We start from the raw sequence: 22,250 nt of genomic DNA on the forward strand, positions 1-22,250 counted from the left end.
ATTACAAATTTTATAACAAAGTAACAAACTATTAAAATGGTATGAGAAAAACAAATTTTCAAAGATATTAATAATAAATAAATTTTCAAAAAATTTAAAAATACGACAAAAAGATTAAATATTAAATATATATTCTAAAAAAATTTTAAAAATTATAATATAATTTTTTATAAATATTATTAAAAAATTAAAATATTTTTTTCTTAAAAATTTTGTAATTTTATGACGAGTAATTTTTTATTAATTTTTTATTCTGAATGACTTAATTTTTTAAAAATAAAAAAATTTAAAAATTAAATTTTGTTCTATATTTTTTTTTGTATTTTTTAAATATGTATTCAAATATTACTAAAAAAATATTTATAAAAAATATAATATTTATTAATTATTTTTGTCATATTTTTAAATTATTTATAAATTATTTTATTATTTAGTAACTTTTTGTAAGTACTTGAATTTTTTAGACACTAAAATAATGTTAACTCAAAATTTTATTTAAACATATTAAATATAAATTAGTAAAATATACTTTCGGAACGAAAAGGAAAGAAAAAAAAAAGAAAAGAAAAAAAAAGAGAATAGTAGTAAAATATATATATTTTGTCAAGGATTTTTTTAATAAATAATTTAAATATTTTATTTATAGATATAGGTAATTTGTAGTATATTTATCTATTTTTATTTTATTTACATATTTTTTTGGCTAATTTTTGTTGTTATGGAAGTAGAAGTCGTGATATATTTTAATATTGTAATTTTTTATGTTTTTTAAAATTGTGGAAAGTACACAAATCGGAGGGTCCGATTTCTGTACTCCAAATTTTTTAATTTTTTTTAACACAAATCGGACGGTCCGATTTCTGTACATCTAATAAATTTGACGGTCTAATTTCTGCTTCTGTAATTAAACGATTCCACATTTAAAAAAAAAACACAACTATCACTCCAATATTAAAAATAAAAAGTTCTATTTTGTTTACCGTGTAAACGAATTAATATTGCTTATATATCATTTACACTGTAAACAAGATATATGAAATTTGAAAAAAAAATACACATATTTCATTTATAGTGCAAATGAGATATGTGTATTTGTAAATATAAAAATATAATTTTAAAAAATAAAACTTGATATATTTTGTTACTATTTAGATCAATTTTAATTAATTTATATTTTATTTATATTTTAAATTTTAAATTAATAATTTTGTTTGTTTGTAGTGAATTCTTAAAAATAGAACTTTCAGATAATAGAGAAGATGGACAAAGGATAGGCGGCGTAATTTGAAACAGTCCATTTAAAAATTAGTACATTATTTTTTAGAAACTAACGCATTTAAATTAGAGTAAAGTATTAAATTGGTCCTCTACGTTTGGGCTTATTTTGGTCCTTAAGATCTTATTTGAATCTAAAAAGAGGTTTCATTTAATTTCAATGTAGTCCTACCATACAAGAACAAAGTCGAAGAACAAATACAAGCTCTGAAAGCACAAAATCAACCGTGAATGACGGAATGCATCAATACATTTATTTATCATTTTTCTTACAATTTAAAGGAAATATTTTCTATATAACTAAAGAGAATAATAAATAAATATACCACGGTTGATTTTGCGCCTTTAGAGCTTATACTTGTTTTGTAGATTATCGACTTTATTCTTGTACTCCTACATTTCGTTAATTATTTTTGTTAATAATTTTAAATTAGGTGATACATCAAGGCGCCCGCTAATTAGTAGTTAAAACCGTTTATCTCACATATTATTCTAAAAATGTCCATCTTTCCTATTATTTAAAATTGTACATCTTTTTTATTATTTTGAAACATTCTATTTTTAAGAGTCCAGTGCAAACAAACAAAGTTAAAAATTTAAAATATAAATGAGATATAAATTAATTAAAGTCAACCTAAATACTAATAAAATATATCGACTTTTATTTTTTAAATAGATCCAAATTAAATTATTAATATTTTTTATTATTTTTAAAAATTATATTTTTATATTTACAAATACACATATTTCGTTTACACGGTAAACCAAATATGTGTATTTTTTCAAATTATATATATCTCGTTTACATTGTAAACCAAATATGTAAGTGAAATAAAAATTAGTAAATATGCTACAAATTACTTATATCCGTAAATAAAATATTTAAATTATTTATTTTAAAAAAATTCCATTTTGTCAATCAACAATAATTAGAATAAATTATTAAAATATTACCGAAAAAATTAGAAAACTAACAAAAGATAATTTAAAAAATACAAATGACAAATAATTTTTTAAAATATTTAAAAAAGTGAAAAAATATCTTTTTTATGCAAACAATAAATAAATTTTGTATTGATAAATGATTTATACATCTCATCCAAATATTTGTAATAATATTTAGACAATTATTTAAAGAATACATGAAAGGATTATAATAACATTCAATTATAGATCTATTTTTATATTTTTTAAACAAATTTTCCGCCATTGACAAAAATATTCAAAATAAAATTGCTTCCATGAAATTGCCATTCTTAAAAAATGCAAATATATATATATATATATATATATATATATATATATATTTATTTATTAAAAATTGTTTAAACCAAATCTAAAATTCTTTTTAAAAATATATATCAAATTAATTTTTTTTATTTTTTAAATTTTTTGGCCATTGAAATTTATTTGTCGTTGATATTTTATTTTTGTCAACGTTTTTAACAATTTAATTCACTTCCTACAAGATTAAAATGGTTTTTATTCTGATTAAACTTGTGGTATTATTATTTCCTTAGCCTTTGTTTGGGAATAGGAAAGAAAATGAAAAATTAGAATTATTTGCATGTTGTTTGGATGAAGAGAAAATAAATAGAAAGAAAATAGAAAAAAAATTTTCTTTTGTTTGGATGAAAAGAAAAATGAGAAGAAAAAAAATTATAATAGTATAAAATTATATTAATATCCTTATCTATATTATATGTAAATTATAATTTATTAATAATAAAGAGTAAATATATAATTTTATTCATATTTGCCACATTTTTTTTCATTTTCATCTCATTTGTGAAAAAAAAATAATTTAATAGATCCCACATTAATTTTTTCTTTCCTTTTTATTTTCTCTTCTCATTCAAACAACAAAAAACTTACTTTTCCACCTATTTTCTCTGCTCCCATTTTTTTCCCCTTCAAATTTCCACAATCCAAACAATATGTTAGTCACTCGAAACTTCTGATTTGACACTAATATGATTTAGTCAATTATTATTATTATTTCTTAATGGCCTAAATTAACCAAGGCAAGCAAATACTTGAACCGCAAGCGAAGAACGTTTTCAAGTTCAAAGTTGGCCCACAACCAAACAACTTCTCCTCTTCGACGCAATCGTTCTTCTTCTTTTTGTTTTCATCGCTTTCTGTGTTTGAAAACTGAAAACTAGGAGGCACAGAAATCCCTTTTACACTGTACCATGTGAAATTAAGCTCTTTTAAATGTACCCCCTGTTTCTTCTTTGCTCTAATTTCTCAAATTGAGGAACTCGCTGGTGCTTGGTTTTCTTTGTGCTTCCTAGTTGTGAATGGTTGACTAGTCTTTGACTCTTTGCTGCTCCTTTTGCTGTGCTTCGCATTCTAAGACGGTTTCTTTCATCTCGATTGCTTGTTTGCATGTTTAAATGAATAGGTTCAGTTTTTCTGACCAATAAAACCAGACACTGGATTTCTGATTAAGTGATTATTGTCCTGGTATATATGCATTATCTATATCTGAATCCAGAAATTTCCATTAGCCCTTATAAACTTTTTTTGTTTGCCTTTTTGATAAAAGCAATTGCTTCATGTGCCAAGCACTTCAGTTTTCAGAGTTAATAGGTTTTGCTTTCATTTTGCTGAGCTTCAGTTTGTGACCTAAAAATTGGGAATTTCAGAATCTGTATGAGAAGACTTTCATTTTTGTGAATACTTGGACAATTAGGGTAGTTTTTGAGCAATGGTTCTAACATACATTGAAATTAATGCGGTAGTGGATCCTTCATTTACGATTAATTCTATTCCTACATAAGGATTGGATTAATGTATTTGATATGAGGAATGGAAGGAAATGAGCATTCACTAGTGCCACAATGGTTGAAAAGAAGTAGGGTGGCTGGTAGCCAACTCACATCACCTCCAAGCTCTGGTAATTTTGCGAGTCCATCTTTTTTGTTAGTTTGATTAAAAGGAAAAGAAATAGCATGGGATAAGAAGTAGCTAAGTAGCTTTAAGTCTAATTGACTATTAGGTCCATTCTCCAGGACCATGTTAGTTGTTGAGGGTTAGGAAGGAACTTTACTGCACTCTCATTTTGTTCAGTATTAGTTTTGGTCTCTGGCACATTTATTTCTTTTTCTACAATACATACCATCTAATGCCATTTCAAAGTGTGATGCTATTTACCCACAAAGCGAATGCTGTGCATCGATTTATCATAAATGATGTTTTTATTCACTGAATGCAAGGCCTGGGAACAAAAAAAAAATGTTGTGCAATATATACTGTGATGTGAATAAACAACTATGCAATATGAATATCTCTGATAACGTCAACTATCCTCCTTTTTACAGATCATATTACCTATGATGGCTATGAAGGGACTAGAAAAGGTTCTGGCATCACAAGGTCCTATAGTTCTGTAAGAGGCTGGCCTGATAGAGAATGGGAGAAAGATTTTGATGACGTCTTTGACAAGGACAAGCTGTTTCGTCGCAAGTATAACCGTAACCATTCTGACAGTGTGGATAGTATATTGTCCAATAGGTTTGAGAAGGATTTGTTGTTACGATCACAGTCTATGAACTCTGGGTCTGGGAAATGGAGAGAGACTCGCTCCCGTAGAACTTCAGGTGACAGAAGCAATCCACAAGGAAACCATGCAGAGAGTAATGATATGGTTACTGGTGTTATTGGCATAAAGGATAAATCTGTGTTTGAAGAGGAGTTTCCTTTACTTGGAGCAGAAGACAAACACAGTAGTTCTGATGGAAGAGTGTTATCTTCTAGCTCAAGTAATTGCACTCCACCAACCAGCACTTCTTCAGAGATTATCAGCAATGACCTTAGCTCGACATCAGATGAGGTTCGAATGACTGTTGGAAGCAGTAGCATGGCTTTAATGATGCGTCAGCACACTGATCTTGCAAAAACAACTTCAATTGCTCCAGGCACAATGAGCCTCAGCATGGCTGAGACATTGGCTCAGGGTCCATCTCATTCTGAGACACTTCCACAAGTGAGTTTGACTGTGTACTGTGTTTCTGATGTATGCCGTGTGTTTTGTTAAATGTTTTCTGTGCTCATGTGGTATGTTTTGCAATACAGTTGTCTATTGGTATGCAAAAGCCTGAAGAGTTGGCCCTTAAACAATCTAGGCTATTAATACCCATGATGCCCTTGTCGCCAAGGTCCTTGGTAAGGGTGGTTCTTTCTTTCTCAATGTGATGTTATGAAAAATTTTCCCTCTTTAGTTATATTAATTCCTTATTTCTAAACCTTAACTGTTTTATATGCTCGGGATAATTTCACGCATCAATCATCATAATTCATGATAATCCACTAAATTAGTAACATCTCACATTTAAATTGTATTCTCCTCTAAATTTCTTTTTAATTTTACCTAATTTTCACTTTTGATTGATTTTATTTTTGCTCGTGAATTGACTTTTGCTATATACTTGTTTTCCATAATACGAAGTTATCAATATTCTAATTAAAAAACTGTTTATAATTATTTTTTATAAAAAAAACTATCCTTTTTTCTAAGTAGGCCTGCCAATAGTTTGTTCATTTAGTACCATGTGCTTCAATTAGGGTGCTTAATCCAATCCCTTCAAATTTTCTTGAATTTTATTTTTGTTTCTCTGTGCTGCACATGACCAAAAGTTCAAACTAGCTGAATCCCTAATGCATGATTCAAGGCTCAACATATAAGATAGAAACATTTGTGTCCTCTGCCTATTAGCTTAAGCTATTGGGATAAGTAGTTTCATGGTAAAAAATTAGCTATAATAACTAGCAGTTAATATATTATAACAATAATGATATGTTAGTTACCTCGGAATTTGTTTGGTTATTTGTAATTTTCTGTCGTGTAGGTAGCTAGCCCTTCAGAGAAATCTAAGGTCAAGACAGGGCAGCAGCAGTATCCCTTCTCATATTCACGTTTGCCCAGTCATTCTTCACAGAGTGCTTTTGGAAACTCTGATGTGCAGAAGACTGTTTCCAGTAATTCCCGTAATGTCAGCACTTCACAAGAGTTGAATGGTTTCTCTTCGGTTGCAAAGGACAACTTGAGTTCCAGTAGAGTAATCTGCCCAACTGGAGCAACTGCTTCGACTTCTATCTCTTATCCCTATAACAGTTCTGGTGATAGTTCAATCCCTTCTGCGTGGATGACAATAGAGAAGAGGCCAACTTTTCAGACCCAGAGCAGGAGTGATTTCTTTAAGAATCTGTCAAAGAAGAGTTCCTCAAAAAACTCTTGTTCCGATGTTTGCCCTAATGGAATTTCATGTGCCTTGGAGAAGTCTGAAGTTGGCAAAAGCACTGCCACTTCTTCTGTGAACTCTTTGGCTGAGAGCAGCTCTGTAATTACTGAAAATGCTGCTGCTGCTGCTGCTGCTGCCAGTAAACCATTGAAATTTTCAAGCAATGGAGAACAGCAGCATAGCACCAACCCAGTTCTCCATCCAGATGAAGAGATTGCATTCTTACGATCACTAGGGTGGGAGGAAAGTGCTGGAGAGGATGAAGGCCTCACTGAGGATGAGATACAAGACTTCTATGAGAAGGTTAATATCCATTTGGAACTGCTGATTTTGCTCTAGCTTTATTTTGTTTGAAGTTGATATATATTTTGGATAATTGATCCATATGACCACTCCATTAAATTGTTTCCTCTTGCAGTATTTGAAATTGCAACCGTCATCAAATATTTCTCTGAGGAGCGGGTCAAAGCCGGATTCCATTGGCACTTGAGTGGTGGTGCTCCATAAGGTTGTAGATCATCTTGCTGAGTATGAAACATACATTTAGTATTTAGAGCATGATTCCAGGATTTGGAATATGAAAGTGACAGGGGGACAATTGAAGTTCACTTACTCTGTTTCCTTAGTAGGTGGGTTGATAGAGTTGGTTTTGGAGTATTATATGAAAGATAAAGAATAGGTTACATACATTAATACATACAAACACAAATTACAAGGCAGCACTGATCCTTTGTTAATAACCAGTGAAACAATCGCAAAAGTCTGCATGTAGCAAGAAGTGTAGTATACAGTATCAAGGAAAGCAATGCAGAAACATAGTATACATAATACCAATATTTTTCAACACTAAAGAGTGGATGCTTATTAGTTATTACATTACTCACTCAATTGGATTCTACTTACATATTGGTTCATAAAGTCCCAATAATTATTCAAATTTGGAACTCAGTATGAGTGTACAAGATCTCCCTTTTCTTTTCTTCCTAAAAATAGGCCCAGTTATGAATGAATGAATTTGATACATTAGATTAAGGAATCATGTTTGCTATTTTTCTTTTTATCACAAGTGAGATTATCCTGAACCAAAATTTGGATGGCTTTCTCTTGAGTCCAATTAAGTTAATTAGGTTTCCTTAATTTTAGACATTACAAATTCACCCACACCACATTCACACACACAATACTTAAGGATTTTATCTACTACGGGTGTATTAGTTACAAGGCATACATGGACCCATTAGACCAAAAGTTTTGCTTGCCATAATAGGATTTGAATGTTGAGGGTTTTCTATTTGATTATGAAAAGAAACGGTCCATTAACTAGACATATCAAATTTGAAAGATCTGTAGCATTTTTATGGATTTTTAATATAGAATTTCGACAGAGAAAAAAAAAAGGGGGGGGGGGTGTTGGCTGGTTTTGAGATTGAGGGGTACAAGTAAGCATTCAGTGTGTGTTCTTTTTTCTTTGCTTTTCCAGAATAGTTCAGTTTTGCTTTCTTTAGAATATGAATAGACTTGGACCAGAAACAGTTGATTAAACAAGCCCAACTGCAAAAGGGAGAAAAAAAATTACATAAAACCAAATAATTACTTGAGCAACTATTGTAGAATATATATATGCTTGGACCAGAAACAGTTGATTAAACAAGCCCAACTGCAGAAGGGAGAAACAAAATTTACATAAAACCAAATAATTACTTGAGCAATTATTGTAAAATGGTGTATTTTATGGTATCTTTTATTATTGTGCTTAAATTGTCTAACTTGTTTTTATAAGAAAAAAAAAAGTATAAAATAAAAGTAAAATATTTAAAATTTATTAAATATTATTTTTTTCTCTTTTTATCACCGTCCGCTGCATGTCGCGCCTGTCGTAGCATTGCGCACCAGTCCATTGTGCGTTGTTTTCACTGCGCTGCCCATAACCTGCACACCAGCCGCCACACACAGTCTTCCTAGGTTTTGTATATATATTTTTTTTAAATTTTGGATGTGTTTTTTTAAGGTAGAAAACAAAAATAAGCCAAGGAAAAAAATAATTTACATGAATAAGGCAAAACGAAAATTGCTTCATGAATCTACCAATGCACGTTTATATGTAGTTCGAATCAGCTTGGTTCGAATTCCATTTCTACATAATTCGAACCAGCTTGGTTCGAATTACACACAAACACACGCACACACTAATTTGAACCAGCTTGGTTCGAATTACACACAATAATTCATGGTATAATTCGAATGATGCTGTTAAAAAATTAATAATTTATTAAAAAAAATTATTAAAAAATTTATTAAAAAAATTAATAATTTAAAAATTAAAAAAATATATATTTTATTTCATACGTTAAAAAAAAGCTAACAAAATATTTAATTACGAGACTTCTTTAAAATATTAATGAGCTATCAATTCGAATTCCATTCAATACTTTTCTGTCCATTTTTAATAGTTCATGAATATTTTTTAATAAATTTTTTTAAATTATACTACAAAAAATATTTTATCCTATGCAAAACAATTTAAAAAAATGACTTAAAAAAATGTTAGGAGTACTATAAAAATTTGTAATGTTATAATAACTTAGGTAAATACATGCATGTACTCAGATTTTAAATAAAATAATCTACATAGTCAATAATAATTTAGAAATGAAAGAAAATATTTTATTCCATACAAAATAATTAAAAAAATATATTTTATTCTATACAAAATAATTTTAAAAAATGGCTTAAAAGATGTTATGAGTACTATAAAAGTTTGTAATATTCTAGTGATTTAGGTAAATATATGATAAAAATATTTTTTCTTTAATTTCTAAATTATTAGTGACTACGTGGAGTATTTCTTTAATGTCTTAAGTCATTAGAACATTACAAATTTTTATAGTACTTCTAACATCTTTTAAGCCATTTTTTAAATTATTTTGCATAGAATAAAATATTTTTTTATGGTATAATTTAAATAAATTTATTAAAAAATATTCATGATAATTTTTTAATAAAATTATTTAAATTATATGGTGAGATATTACATGATTCGAATTACGCATAGGGAAGTTCGAATTACTCTGATTCAAATTATATGGTGAGCAATTCGAATTCTATATAATACTCTTCTGCCCATTCTTGATAGCTCATGAATATTTTTTAATAAATTTATTTAAATTATACCACAAAAAAATATTTTATTCTATACAAAATAATTTAAAAAATGGCTTAAAAGATGTTAGAAGTACTATAAAAATTTGTAATGTCCTAATGACTTAGGACATTAAAGAAATACTCCACATAGTCACTAATAATTTAGAAATTAAAGAAAAAATATTTTTATCATGTATTTACCTAAATCACTAGAATATTACAAACTTTTATAGTACTCATAACATCTTTTAAGCCATTTTTTAAAATTATTTTGTATAAAATAAAATATATTTTTTAATTATTTTGTATGGAATAAAATATTTTCTTTCATTTCTAAATTATTATTGATTATGTAGAATATTTTATTTAAAATTTGAGTACATGCATGTATTTACCTAAGTTATTATAACATTACAAATTTTTATAGTACTCCTAACATTTTTTAAGCCATTTTTTTTAAATTGTTTTGCATAGGATAAAATATTTTTTGTAGTATAATTTAAAAAAATTTATTAAAAAAATTTATTAAAAAATATTCATGAACTATTAAAAATAGACAGAAAAGTATTGTATGGAATTCGAATTGATAGCTCATTAATATTTTAAAGAAGTCTCGTAATTAAATATTTTGTTAGCTTTTTTTTAACGTATGAAATAAAAATATATTTTTTTAATTTTTAAATTATTAATTTTTTTAATAAATTTTTTAATAAATTTTTTTAATAAATTATTAATTTTTTAACAGCATAATTCGAATTATACCATGAATTACTGTGTGTAATTCGAACCAAGCTGGTTCGAATTATGTGTGCGCATGTGTTTGTGTATAATTCGAACTAAGCTGATTCGAATTATGTAGAAATAGAATTCGAACCAAGCTGATTCGAACTACATATAAACGTGCGTTGGTAGATTCATGAAACAATTTTCATTTTGGCTTATTCACGTAAATTATTTTCTCCCTTAGCTTATTTCTGTTTTTTGCCCTATTTTTTATATCTTTTAAATGTTTTTTTTTCTTATATTTTGGATGGTTCCTTTGTTTAGGTTTTGCATATTTTTTTAATAATTTTGGATGTTTAATTTCTTTTCTTAGTTTCCGAAAGTTTTTTTCTAATATTTTTGTATGTGTTGTTTTAATAAGTTTGAATTTTTTTCTAAATGATTTTGGATATTTTTTTTATTAGGTTTTGGATCTTCATTTTATTATAATTTTAGATTTTTTTTTAATTTTGAACGTTTCTTTTTCATTGATTTTAGATAATTTGAATTCACGTTTCGTCTAAAGAAAAATTAAAAAAAATAACCAATTCTGCTTTTTGTTTTTTTTTTTAATGAAAAATTAATTACTTTGTTATGAAATTATAAGCCGATATTTAGCTATTTAATTTTCTAAAAATATTATGTATAATAAAAAAAATTAATTTTTAAATCAGTTATTATATATTTAAATATAAATACATATACTATTTTATGTATATTTAATATATTTTTTATATTTCAACATTGATAGATACTTTTGGAATACACATTATTATTATTAATTATAAGAGTAAATGCTTAATTTGGTTTCCAAAATTTAATTGTGGATCAATTAAATTTTTGACTTTTGTAAATGACCAACAATGTTTTTTAAATTGAGAAACGTGAATCTATTTCGTCTCTAAGTAGGGGTGAACGCGGATCGGATATGGCCAAAATTTCGATTTGATCCACACTAAAATTATTGGATCAGATCTAATATCCGCAATTTTAAAGCTTGAATCCGATCCGATTTGATCCGCACATTTAGGGATCGGATATCGGATATATCCGCAAAACCCAAAAATATTTTTAAAAGCTTATTTTTATTAAAAAATATCAATAGAATTCATTTTTCTAATCTTTTAAATATGTTTACTCTAAAAAAAATATTAAACATACTTTTCTTAAATAATAAATTAAAATAATTCAAGATATATGATAAATATTAGTTGAAATAAAACATAAAAAGAATATTTACTTATTTATTTCTTTATTTTTGCAAATACGCGGATATGGAGATCGGATATGCAAATACCCACACAAAATCTGCAATCCGATCCGATAGCCTTGCGGATCAGATCCATATCCGCAATTTTCAGATCGAATTCAGATAAACACCGCGGATATGCGGATTGGATCCGATTCATGAACACCCATATCTCTAAGTAAACTGCCACCTTAATGAGACTCATGTGTACTGTTAAGTGCCAACTACTTGACATTCCAGTTGTATGCTAATGTACTCAAATTGGTCCCCAAATTTATTTTCTAATATTCAAATTAGTCCATCTTAAATTAGAAAACCCTAACCTTCTTTTGTCCTTAATTTTCAACATCTCTTCTCTTCTGTTCTTTGTCTTTTTCTTCTCCTGTTCATCTTTTATTTATCTGTTGTATAAGAAACCTCATTGATCTTCATCTTCTTTGAGTCCTTTTCTTTTTCTTCATCAACTTTCTCAACATCATCACCTTCCTCCTTCTTCTTTGGTTTATCATCTTCATTGTCACCGGTCTCTTTTTCAATGATCTTCTCAATCTAAAGATAAATAGAATACCGAATTAATTTTGAGTGCTTCTTTACAGATCCTTAATTCTTCTCTCCTCCAAGTACTTTGACTGTTAAAACCAAAAGTAATATCAATTACTTAGTCATTATCTTTGTTGAGAGTAGGCATGCACATAGAAGTTAGTTTTGTATAGTCAGTTAGTTAGTTACTGGTGGTTGTGATGGTTGTTAGTTCTATTTTGTAATACCTGTGATTTCTGATAATTCTGTTTGACACTCCAGCAGCACTCCTGTGCTCTAGTGAGCTTATAGCTGCTCCATTGTATAGTGTGATATTTTGAAATTGAATCAATTCAGTTCTGAAAAACAACAATTTTCTTTCTTAAATAAGCGCTGATAACAAAAAGCCAATACTCTCGATTTTGACCTTTCTTGCAAAGAGTTACAACTACTGTGAAGTCCTATTGTGCCAATTCAATCCTCCAACATGGTATCAAGAGCAAGGTTGTGAAGATCCATGGCATTTCTTCTCTCGAATTCAACCTTTACTGTCAAAAATGTCCTAGTTCCAATTCAGGACAAGCTAGAAGAAAATAACTTTTCAACATGACAGTAAGTTGTTCTTCTTACCCTTGAAATCCTTGAACTTGAAGATCATCTGGATCCTTCAAACATTCCTCCTGAATTCAACTCACAAGATTCTGTTGAAGAAAAGGCAGCTTTGGATTCAACAAAACAAGCCACACCTGCAAAACCACCAGCTACTCCCTCAACCAAGAAAGAATCAAGCAAATTTAAAGAATGGAGGCAGAATGATAAAGCTCTCATGAACTGGATTCTGGCTTCTATGTCAGTAACATTCAAACATAAGGTGGTAAACTGCAAACAATTTTATCAGGTATGGAATGTAATTCATTCTTATTTCACTACATCATCAAGAACCCGAATTCAAAGCCTCAAGACACAACATCGATCTGTCAAGAAAACTGGGAGTGTGACTGAATATTTGGCTATCATTCGAAAACTGGTGGATTCTCTTTTGGCCATTGGATATCCTCTTACCGAGGATGATCATATACAGGCTATCTTAGATGGCCTTACAGAGGAATATCATGAATATGTTACATCTGTAATGTCAAGAATGTCAAACTTTACAGTTTAAGAAGCTGAGTCTTTTTTACTTGGCTATGAGGATTTACTTGAAAGATACAAGAAACCTGACCAGGGAATTGTTCTGGCCAATTTAGCCCAAACTCCTTCAACTTCTTGGTACAATTTTAACAGAGGGACCGATGGAAGAAAAGGGCGTAGAGGTCGCTTTGGCCGTGGTGCAAGATTTGGTAATCAGCGACCACAGTGCCAATTATGTGGCAAACTTGGCCATATGGTGCAGAATTGCTTCTTTAGATATGATCCTCAATTCCAGAATTCGAACAACTCTGTACCCTCCACCCCTCAATACCAGAATTTACCTACTTCTGCACAAACTAATACACCACCTCCAACCCAAGTTCCTTATAGCAATTCTTTCCCACCACCACCCTCCTCATCATTTCACCAACCTAGAGCTTGTTTTTCTACCAATTCAGCTCTTCCAAATACGGCATGGTACCTTGATTCAGGAGCTAGCCATTATCTTACTGCTGACCATGCCAGCCTTCTCAAATCATCAGATACTATAAACTGTCCAGAACAAGTCTTTATTGGTAATGGCCATGGGATTCCCATTTTGCACCATGGCTCATCTCTTCTATATGATAAATGTCGTAATATATGCTTTAAGTTAAATACCCTGCTACATGTTCCTAATATTTCTCAGAATTTATTAAGTGTTTCTTAATTTCAAAAGACAGTAATATATTCTTTGAATTCTAGCCTAACTTTTGTGTAATTCGTGATCAGGTTACTCGGGATCATCTCTTTCAAGGAATGGCTAAAGGAGGCATATATTGCTTTGATCAATTAGTTGTCCCTAGAAATAGAATGATTACATTTCCTGCTAATAATTCACAAGGCTTAGCTAATTCAGATGTTTCAAAACAATCTGTTACTCCTTTCAATTCTGTTGCTGTGTGTAAAAATCAAACTTGTAATGATCTCAATAAAGATATCAAGATGAATAAGAATGACACTAATTCTTTCCTCAATTTTACTCACTCTCCTAATAATAAGTCTGATTCTGTGTGTGACAAGCATGACTCCTTTCCTAGTGCTCTTAATACTATTGTCTCTAATGCTACAGTACATGACTGTTCTCATAAATATGCATCTGTTATTAAAAGTTGTACTCTAAATTCTACTGCTACCACACATTCAGTTCATGGTAATTCCACCAATACAATAGAGATATCTAGAAATCAGCACTACAATAACATTCCTACTGTCCTCAATACTCAATTTAGGCCTATTTTACCTACTAAACTATGGCACAAGAGATTTGGCCATAGCAATCTAGGAACTGTTCAAAAAGTCATGTCCCAATGCAATTTTTCTTTCTCCAAATCTGATTTATCCTACCAAGTCTGTGAATTTTGCACTATGACAAAAATGCATCAATTACCTTTTAAAGATTCTGATTCTATTTATAATTATCCCCTGGAACTGGTTTACATTAACATTTGGGGGCAGCTCTTTTTGTTTCAAAATCTGGTTTTAGATATCATATATGTTTTGTTGATGCTTGTACAAAATTCTCATCTATTTCTCTTCTTGTTAACAAATCATAGGTACTTATTGCTTTGCAAAATTACAAAACACTCATGGAGAACCAAACCAACATGAAATCAAAAAGTATTCAAAGTGATCATGGCATGGAGTTTTTGTCAAAATCCTTTACATCATTTCTTCATGAGCATGGTATTTCACATCGTCTATCATGCCCCTACACTCACCAACAACAAGGGAGTGTAGAGAGGAAGTATAGACATATAACTGAAACTGGCTTATCCCTTTTAGCTACTGCATCCATGCCCTTAGAATACTGGGATGCTGCCTTTACCACTGCATGCTTTCTTATAAATAGATTATCTATAGCAAAACTCAATTTTTGAAGCCCTTATGAAGCTCTCTTTCACAAGCCACCAGATTATATGTCTCTAAGGATATTTGGTTGTGCTTGTTATCCCTTACTACGACCATACAATAAAAGGAAGTTCAATAAATCAGAAATGTGAGTATTCTTAGGTTATGATTCAAATCATAAAGGCTATAAATGTCTTAATCAGGAGGGCAAGATTTTTATCTCTAGAAATGTACTTTTTGATGAACTTATTTTTCCTTTTTAGAAATGGAAAGTTCCAGGCCCTCTGCACTGTCCCCACCTCCCTCCACTAATCATGCACCGGCTGGAGTCATACCTTTGATTAGTCACCCTGATTCCACTTCTGCCTCTACCAGCCAACTTCTTCAGAAAATAAACACTTATCATACATTGATAGTCCACCAAATTTTCATACACATACCACTATTTCCTCTCCCATAACAACCACTAAATCTACATCAGCTCAAGATGATAGTTCATGCTCCTCTACCCTAGGTCAACCTGCTGCAACCAATACACCCTTGCCACCACCGCTCCATCCCTTTCTTCCAATATTCACCCTATGACCACTAGACTAAAATCTGGTATTGTTAAGCCTAGAAACCTGGTGGCCGTTGCTGACACTACTGATCTAATCAACCAATTACCGAAAAATACCAATCAGGCTCTCACTTGTCCTCATTGGAAGTAGGCTATGGACAATGAGTATGCGGCTCTAGCAAAATGTGGGACATGGTCCCTGGTTGATCCCCCACCTAATGCAACTATTGTTGGGTGCAAATGGGTATATGCCATTAAAAGGAATGCAGATGGTAAAATTCTTAGGTATAAGGCAAGATTAGTTGCAAAAGATTTTTATCAAGTGGAAGCGATTGACTTTGAAGAAATTTTCAGCCCTATAGTGAGGCTAGTGTCAGTACAAATCATTATCACTATTGCACTCACAAATAATTGGTGCCTAAGGCAGTTTGATTTTGATAATGCATTTTTAAACAGGGCATTATCAGAAATTGTCTATATGCAGCAGCCAGTTGGATATAATGAGAGGCAGCCTCTCAAAGTCTGTAAACTGCACAAAGCCATATATGGTCTTAAATAAGTCCTAAGGACTTGGTATCATACTCTTGCCTCTACTTTAAGAACTCTTGAATTTCAGAATACCACTTCTGATGTGGCATTGTTCATCAGAAAAACGAATTCTGATGTCACTTATATGTTGATATATGTAGATGATATTATTGTCACCGGATCCAACTCTGTTGCAATAGACAGCCTAATTAAGCAATTGAATTGTATCTTTTCTTTGAAGGATCTTGGTTTGTTTCATTTCTTTTTAGGTCCTGAAGCACACTATTTACCTGACCAGAAGTTGATGCTTACTCAAACACAATATGCAAAGGACTTGTTATATCGTGCTAGAATGACAAATTCAAATCCGATGCCTACACTTATGATGACTTCTTTGAAACTGAGTAAAGGTGACTCAGACCCTTTTAAAGACCCTAAGAGATACAGGTCCATAGTAGGAGCCTTACAATATCTCACGATCACAAGACTAGATCTAGCATTTGCCATGAATAAAGTCTCGCAATTTATGCATTCACCAACCATTCAACATTGGAAGGCGATAAAGAGGATACTTCGATATCTCCAAAGTACACTTCAATAAGGGTTAGTTTTTTCCAAATGCACTGACTATCGCATTCTCTCATTTAATTTGCATATTCGGACCGGGCTTCGGACTTGGATGATCGAAGGTCGACTACTGGTTACTGCATCTTGATAACTTGAAAGAGTGGCAAGCAGTCAAAGGTTAGCCGATCTACCACCGAAGCAGAATATAGGGCAATAGCATCAGCTCAAACGGAGATCATGAGCATCCGGCAGCTATTGGGAGAACTAGAAGTCCCATAACAAATATCTCCAACAATCTACTGTGACAATCATAGCACCTGTTTACTTGCTGCCAATCCTGTTCTGCACAGCAGGTGCAAGTACTTGGAGATGGATTTGCACTTTATCAGGGACTTGGTTAACTCTAAACAGTTTTATGTGGTGCATATCTCAGCTCTTAACCAAGTGACGGACTTATTAACCAAACCTCTCTCAGTTACCCTGTTCACCAGATTCAAGGACAAACTTAGGATATGGATTCATCCCTCCCTAAGTTTGAGGGGGTGTTGAGAGTAGGCATGCACATAGAAGTTAGTTTTGTATAGTCAGTTAGTTAGTTACTGGTGGTTGTGATGGCTGTTAGTTCTATTTTACAACATTTGTGATTTCTGATCTGTTTCACACCCCAGCAGCACTCCTCTGCTCTAGTGATGCGTGTGTGCGTGTGTGCGTGTGTGTGTGGGTGCTCCATTGTATAGTGTGATATTTTGAAATTGAATCAATTCAGTTTTGAAAAACAACAATTTTCTTTCTTAGATAAGCCTTGTTAACAAAGCCAATACTCTTGATCTTGGCCTTTTTTGCAAAGAGTTTCAACTACTATGAAGTCCTATTATGCCAATTCAATCTTCCAACAATCTTCTATTACAAGCTCAAATTAAATCAACTTTCAATTAAAAAAATTACCTAAAATATTATAAAAGTTTTTCTTAAAGTCTAAAAACTAAGCATGCACAATTATTCAAATTGATGTACATACCTCATTGTGTTTTTAAATAAATTTATACACAAATAAATATGTTGTTTTTTATCTGATCTTTGCGAAAAAGAGATCATTTGGTTCCTCTTCCGAATTGCTCCCACCTGGTAGCACTGGTCACAGTAAATAATTCACCAGCCTATGATTACCAAATGTACTGCTCATCATCGTTATGCTTGGTTGTCACAATCACTTTTTTGGTAATCAAGTACGTAGAGTAAAATCCAACACTGAACTGCTCAATCATGCTGACATTAGCACTGACTTGCAGCGTCTCCATGAATTTCTTCGTCCCAGATTTCGCAATTATTCCCAAATTATTCACCAATTCTAAATGCATAAAGAAACATATCATTTATAAGTAAAAGGTTTCTTTGTGTTTTTTTACGCGGAAGTCGTTGATGGTGGGAGACATTCAAAAGATGAATGGGAGAAAAGAGGACAGAGAACAAAAGAGAAATGACGATGAAAATTAAAGATGAAGGAGGGTTAGGATTTTATTTAAGATAGACTAATTTGGATATTAGAAAATAAATTTGAGAACCAATTTGAGCCAGATTCAACTTTCGTCCACATTAGCGTACAACTGTAATTTCAAGTTGGCACTTAACAATGCATATCAACACCATTAACACGATAGTTCATTCAAGAACGAACGTGAATTTACGTGTCTCAAATTAAGAGACGTAGTTGATCATTTACAAAAGTTAAGAATTTAATTGATGCATGATTTAAATTTTAAAGACCAAGTTGTGCATTAACTCTTAATTATAATATTGATATTTTTAAAATGTTATTATATAATATTTATTTATTATAAGATTTGCTAGGTTTTTACTTAAGATTGGATCTTATAACAAAACTAAGCATACCTTTCTATGTTAAACTTGATTTAATTATATTTTATTAGTAAAATAAAGAATATATTTATTAATTGATTATATATTTAAATCAACCATGATATGAAAGTAATTGATGGTACCCGATACAATGTATATATATCATGCATTCATGCATTGACTATTGACTATTGAACATCAAAACGTGTCAAGTGTATATCCACAGCCAAATGAAATAACAATTACATGTCAACTTAAACGAGGAAAATATCTAGTCAACCTTTTATCTCTTCAACCATTCATAAACTATATTTCCTGATCTCTTTGTTTCAATGTATGACTCTGTTTGAATGTCGTATCATTTTATTTGAATTTACCTGAATAATGTTTGCCTCGTACATATTACGTGTCGCCATGTCTATATACACGATATTTCATTATTTTGCCAAATTTAAAATTACTGGAAAAATTGAAATGTTAATTTTTCTCAAGAAAATAAGACGAGGTAGGGTGGAGTTTTTTTGAGTATTTTAAAATAATAATAATTTTTACTGTATTTCATTTAATCATGGCACATTAATAATATGGGTGACAACATGAATTGAACGAAACAAAACTTTTTATCCGGAAGTGACATATTTGATATTTCATTAGTTTTAATGTCGTCTATGTTTCACAAATATCTTAGAATAATGAAAGCCGCTAGGCGTGAGTACGGATAGCGGGTATTTAATTATCTGTTCGAATTCGAACTAAATCAATTAAATTGGTTCTGGAGTCAACGAGTAATTGGGTCTAATTCGAACCAAATTAATGGCCTTTGTTAGTAATTAGTTCGGTATCGATTCGGAGTGCGGAACCCAAACCAATCCATGAACCCGATCATATATTAAATAAATAAATAAATAAAAAAATATATATGATTTTTAGTGGCTTTTAGTGAGATTATTCACTATTAATATGTTTAGATTTTAATGAGTTGAATTTTTAATGTATTTAATGTTTAACATGTTTAGATTATTTATATTGATGTTATATTTTTATTGTACTTGTTGAATTTTTAAGATAAAATTTATTTTTTTTTATGAATTTCAAAGTTATCGGGTATCCAATTATCCGAACTAAACCAATCCGTTTTTAATCAGTTTGGTTTAGTTCGGCTACATACACAAAAAAATACAAATTCGAATCAAAGCGAATCAATTACATTTTGATCGATTCGATTCTAATTTTACTTTGAATCTGAACCAAACCCGATCCATATCCACCCCCTAAAAGCTGCTCTTAGATCCGTGTGTGAGGTGTTATGGTAGTAGGATACTAAGATATATACTGTTTTCTATATTAAGATCAACATTATTTTTCACTCTCAGTCTTTTCTTACTTTCATTCTTAGATATATGAGACTTTGAGATAATGCCCATAATTAAAACTCTGACACGGCACTCATTAATAATATGTTCAGCGGTACATAGAATAAGAAAAATTATGTAAGATGGCAATAAATATTTATAAGGTCCATGTTTGGCTATTATTATATAGTATGTAGCAGATATAGTGAATATATAATTTTGGTGATATTTGAAAAGCATTGTAAAAGTGAAAACAATATAGCTTTTTAATATTACCGGCGTATACTCTGGTATTATTCATTATTATTTTTCGTTATCATATACACACAAATTAAGAAAGTTCAAGAATCAAGCACAAGAATATATCTACAAGCAAATCAAGAAGGAACTAGCTGAAGGTACGGTCTTCAACTTCAGATTGGAAATTCCCCATCAAATTCAACGACATCTTTCATTCATCGTTGGAAGTTGAATCTTATCTGCGATGAAGAGAGAGAAGAGGGAGTGGGGTTTGCTATGGCACTATATAAGGGGCAAACAAACTTGCATTGCATGTATACACATGCAAACTTATGCACATTATTTAATTTTATAATACAATACCACTATTATTATGCATGAATATAATAATAGGTTAATTTATCTAATTTTTTTTTTAACTATATTTTAAGCCTGAGAGATGAGAGACTAATCCAATATAAAAATAACCAAGGGGGAATTCGAATAATACCAATAAACAAGGTTTCCCTCACCCCGGCAGGGGAATTCAATTAAACGTATATATTCAAAATTAATGCAGTAATTAATATCAATATAATAAAATATTGTGTAAGTGATTGGTTTCAAAATAACGGTTATTTTAACTTTTTCCATACATTAAAGTTTTAATGTTTGTAATTTTTTACGAGAATGCTAGGGTCAACAGAATTTGTGATATGTAGTCATTAATTAGTTATCATCAATATTTTTAATGGTGTGAGATGATATTTAATAGTATAAGATTACTCATTTTTTTTAATGATTAATGTCCCCTAAACTTTCTTATTTTATATTATAAAAAAACTAAAATATAATTATTTTGTGAGATAGGTGAAATCAGAAGTAGACCTAGACATTAGGGGTGAGCACAGGTCAGTTTGGTTCGGATTCAAGGTGAAATTAGAATCGAACCGATTAAAATGTAATTGGTTCGGTTTGGTTTGGATTTGTATTGTTTTGTGTATGTACTCGAACCAAACCAAACCGATTAAGAACGGATTGGTTCGGTTCGGGTAATTGAGTACCCAATGACTTTGAAATTCATAAAAAAAATAAATTTTATCTTAAAAATTCAACAAGTACAATAAACATGTAACATCAATATAAATAATCTAAACATGTTAAACACCAAATATATTAAAAATTAAATTCATTAAGATCCAAATATATTAATAGTGAATAATCTCACTAAAAGCCACTAAAAATCATATATATTTTTATTTTTTTATTTAATTAATATATGATCGGGTTTACAGGTTGGTTCGAGTTCTGCACCCCCAGAATCGATACCCGAATCAATTACTAACAAAGGTCATTGGTTTAGTTCGAATTGGACTCGATTACCCGTTAATTCCAGAATCAATTTAATTGGTTCGGTTCGAATTTAGACAGGTAATCGAGTACCCGCTACCGATGCTCACCCTTACTGAACATAGAGGAAGCTAAGGAGGCACTTATATATCCCCACTAAGTTTTTATATCTCAGAATACTCGATTTGCCAAGGGAATAGTTTGGGTATGTGAAGCTGGTATTGAACGCCGAAAGAAACTTATTGGAGGATGACCCTGGTTTCTTGATTGTGATATATGCCTAACTTATCTTTTCTTGAGATGCTTGCAATCTGATTAAAAGGAGGTAAAGCTCAATTGTAGTTGAGTTTGCCCTTGTATTATCGGATGGTACCTAACCACTGCGCATACAATACATTATTGGTCGAGATATAATCATTAATTTTATTTTTTTTATTAATTTAAGTTGTTAAAATAAGTGATTTTATGACATGCTATCAGAATTTTATATTTAAAAGGTAAAAAATTTGATCTTTGATGAATAAAAAAAAAAATACCATAAGACAAAAATAAAAAAATACCTCCTCCTTCGTCGCCGTTATTCGCCGCCGGTAATACTCTATTCT

General features: G+C 30.5%; 1 protein-coding gene across 3 annotated transcripts; it reads left to right on the forward strand.

Moving 5' to 3' along the window:
• Window positions 1-3,292: 3,292 nt before the first annotated feature.
• Window positions 3,293-7,372, forward strand: LOC107631586 (uncharacterized). Of its 3 annotated transcripts, none has more exons than XM_088509720.1 (5): window positions 3,293-4,177; window positions 4,602-5,266; window positions 5,356-5,445; window positions 6,129-6,824; window positions 6,940-7,372. In XM_088509720.1, exons 1-5 carry the CDS (start codon window positions 4,090-4,092, stop codon window positions 7,009-7,011), a joined length of 1,611 nt encoding a protein of 536 aa, XP_088365846.1. In that variant the 5' UTR covers window positions 3,293-4,089; the 3' UTR covers window positions 7,012-7,372. The 3 variants fall into 3 exon arrangements, with proteins under 3 accessions (XP_088365846.1, XP_088365849.1, XP_088365848.1); XM_088509723.1 differs by having other exon boundaries at window positions 3,373-3,682; XM_088509722.1 differs by having other exon boundaries at window positions 3,409-3,744.
• Window positions 7,373-22,250: the final 14,878 nt, after the last annotated feature.

This window comes from Arachis ipaensis, chromosome B3 (assembly GCF_059453495.1).
Source record: "Arachis ipaensis isolate K30076 ecotype BB chromosome B3, ASM5945349v1, whole genome shotgun sequence".
Lineage (NCBI taxonomy): Eukaryota > Viridiplantae > Streptophyta > Magnoliopsida > Fabales > Fabaceae > Arachis > Arachis ipaensis.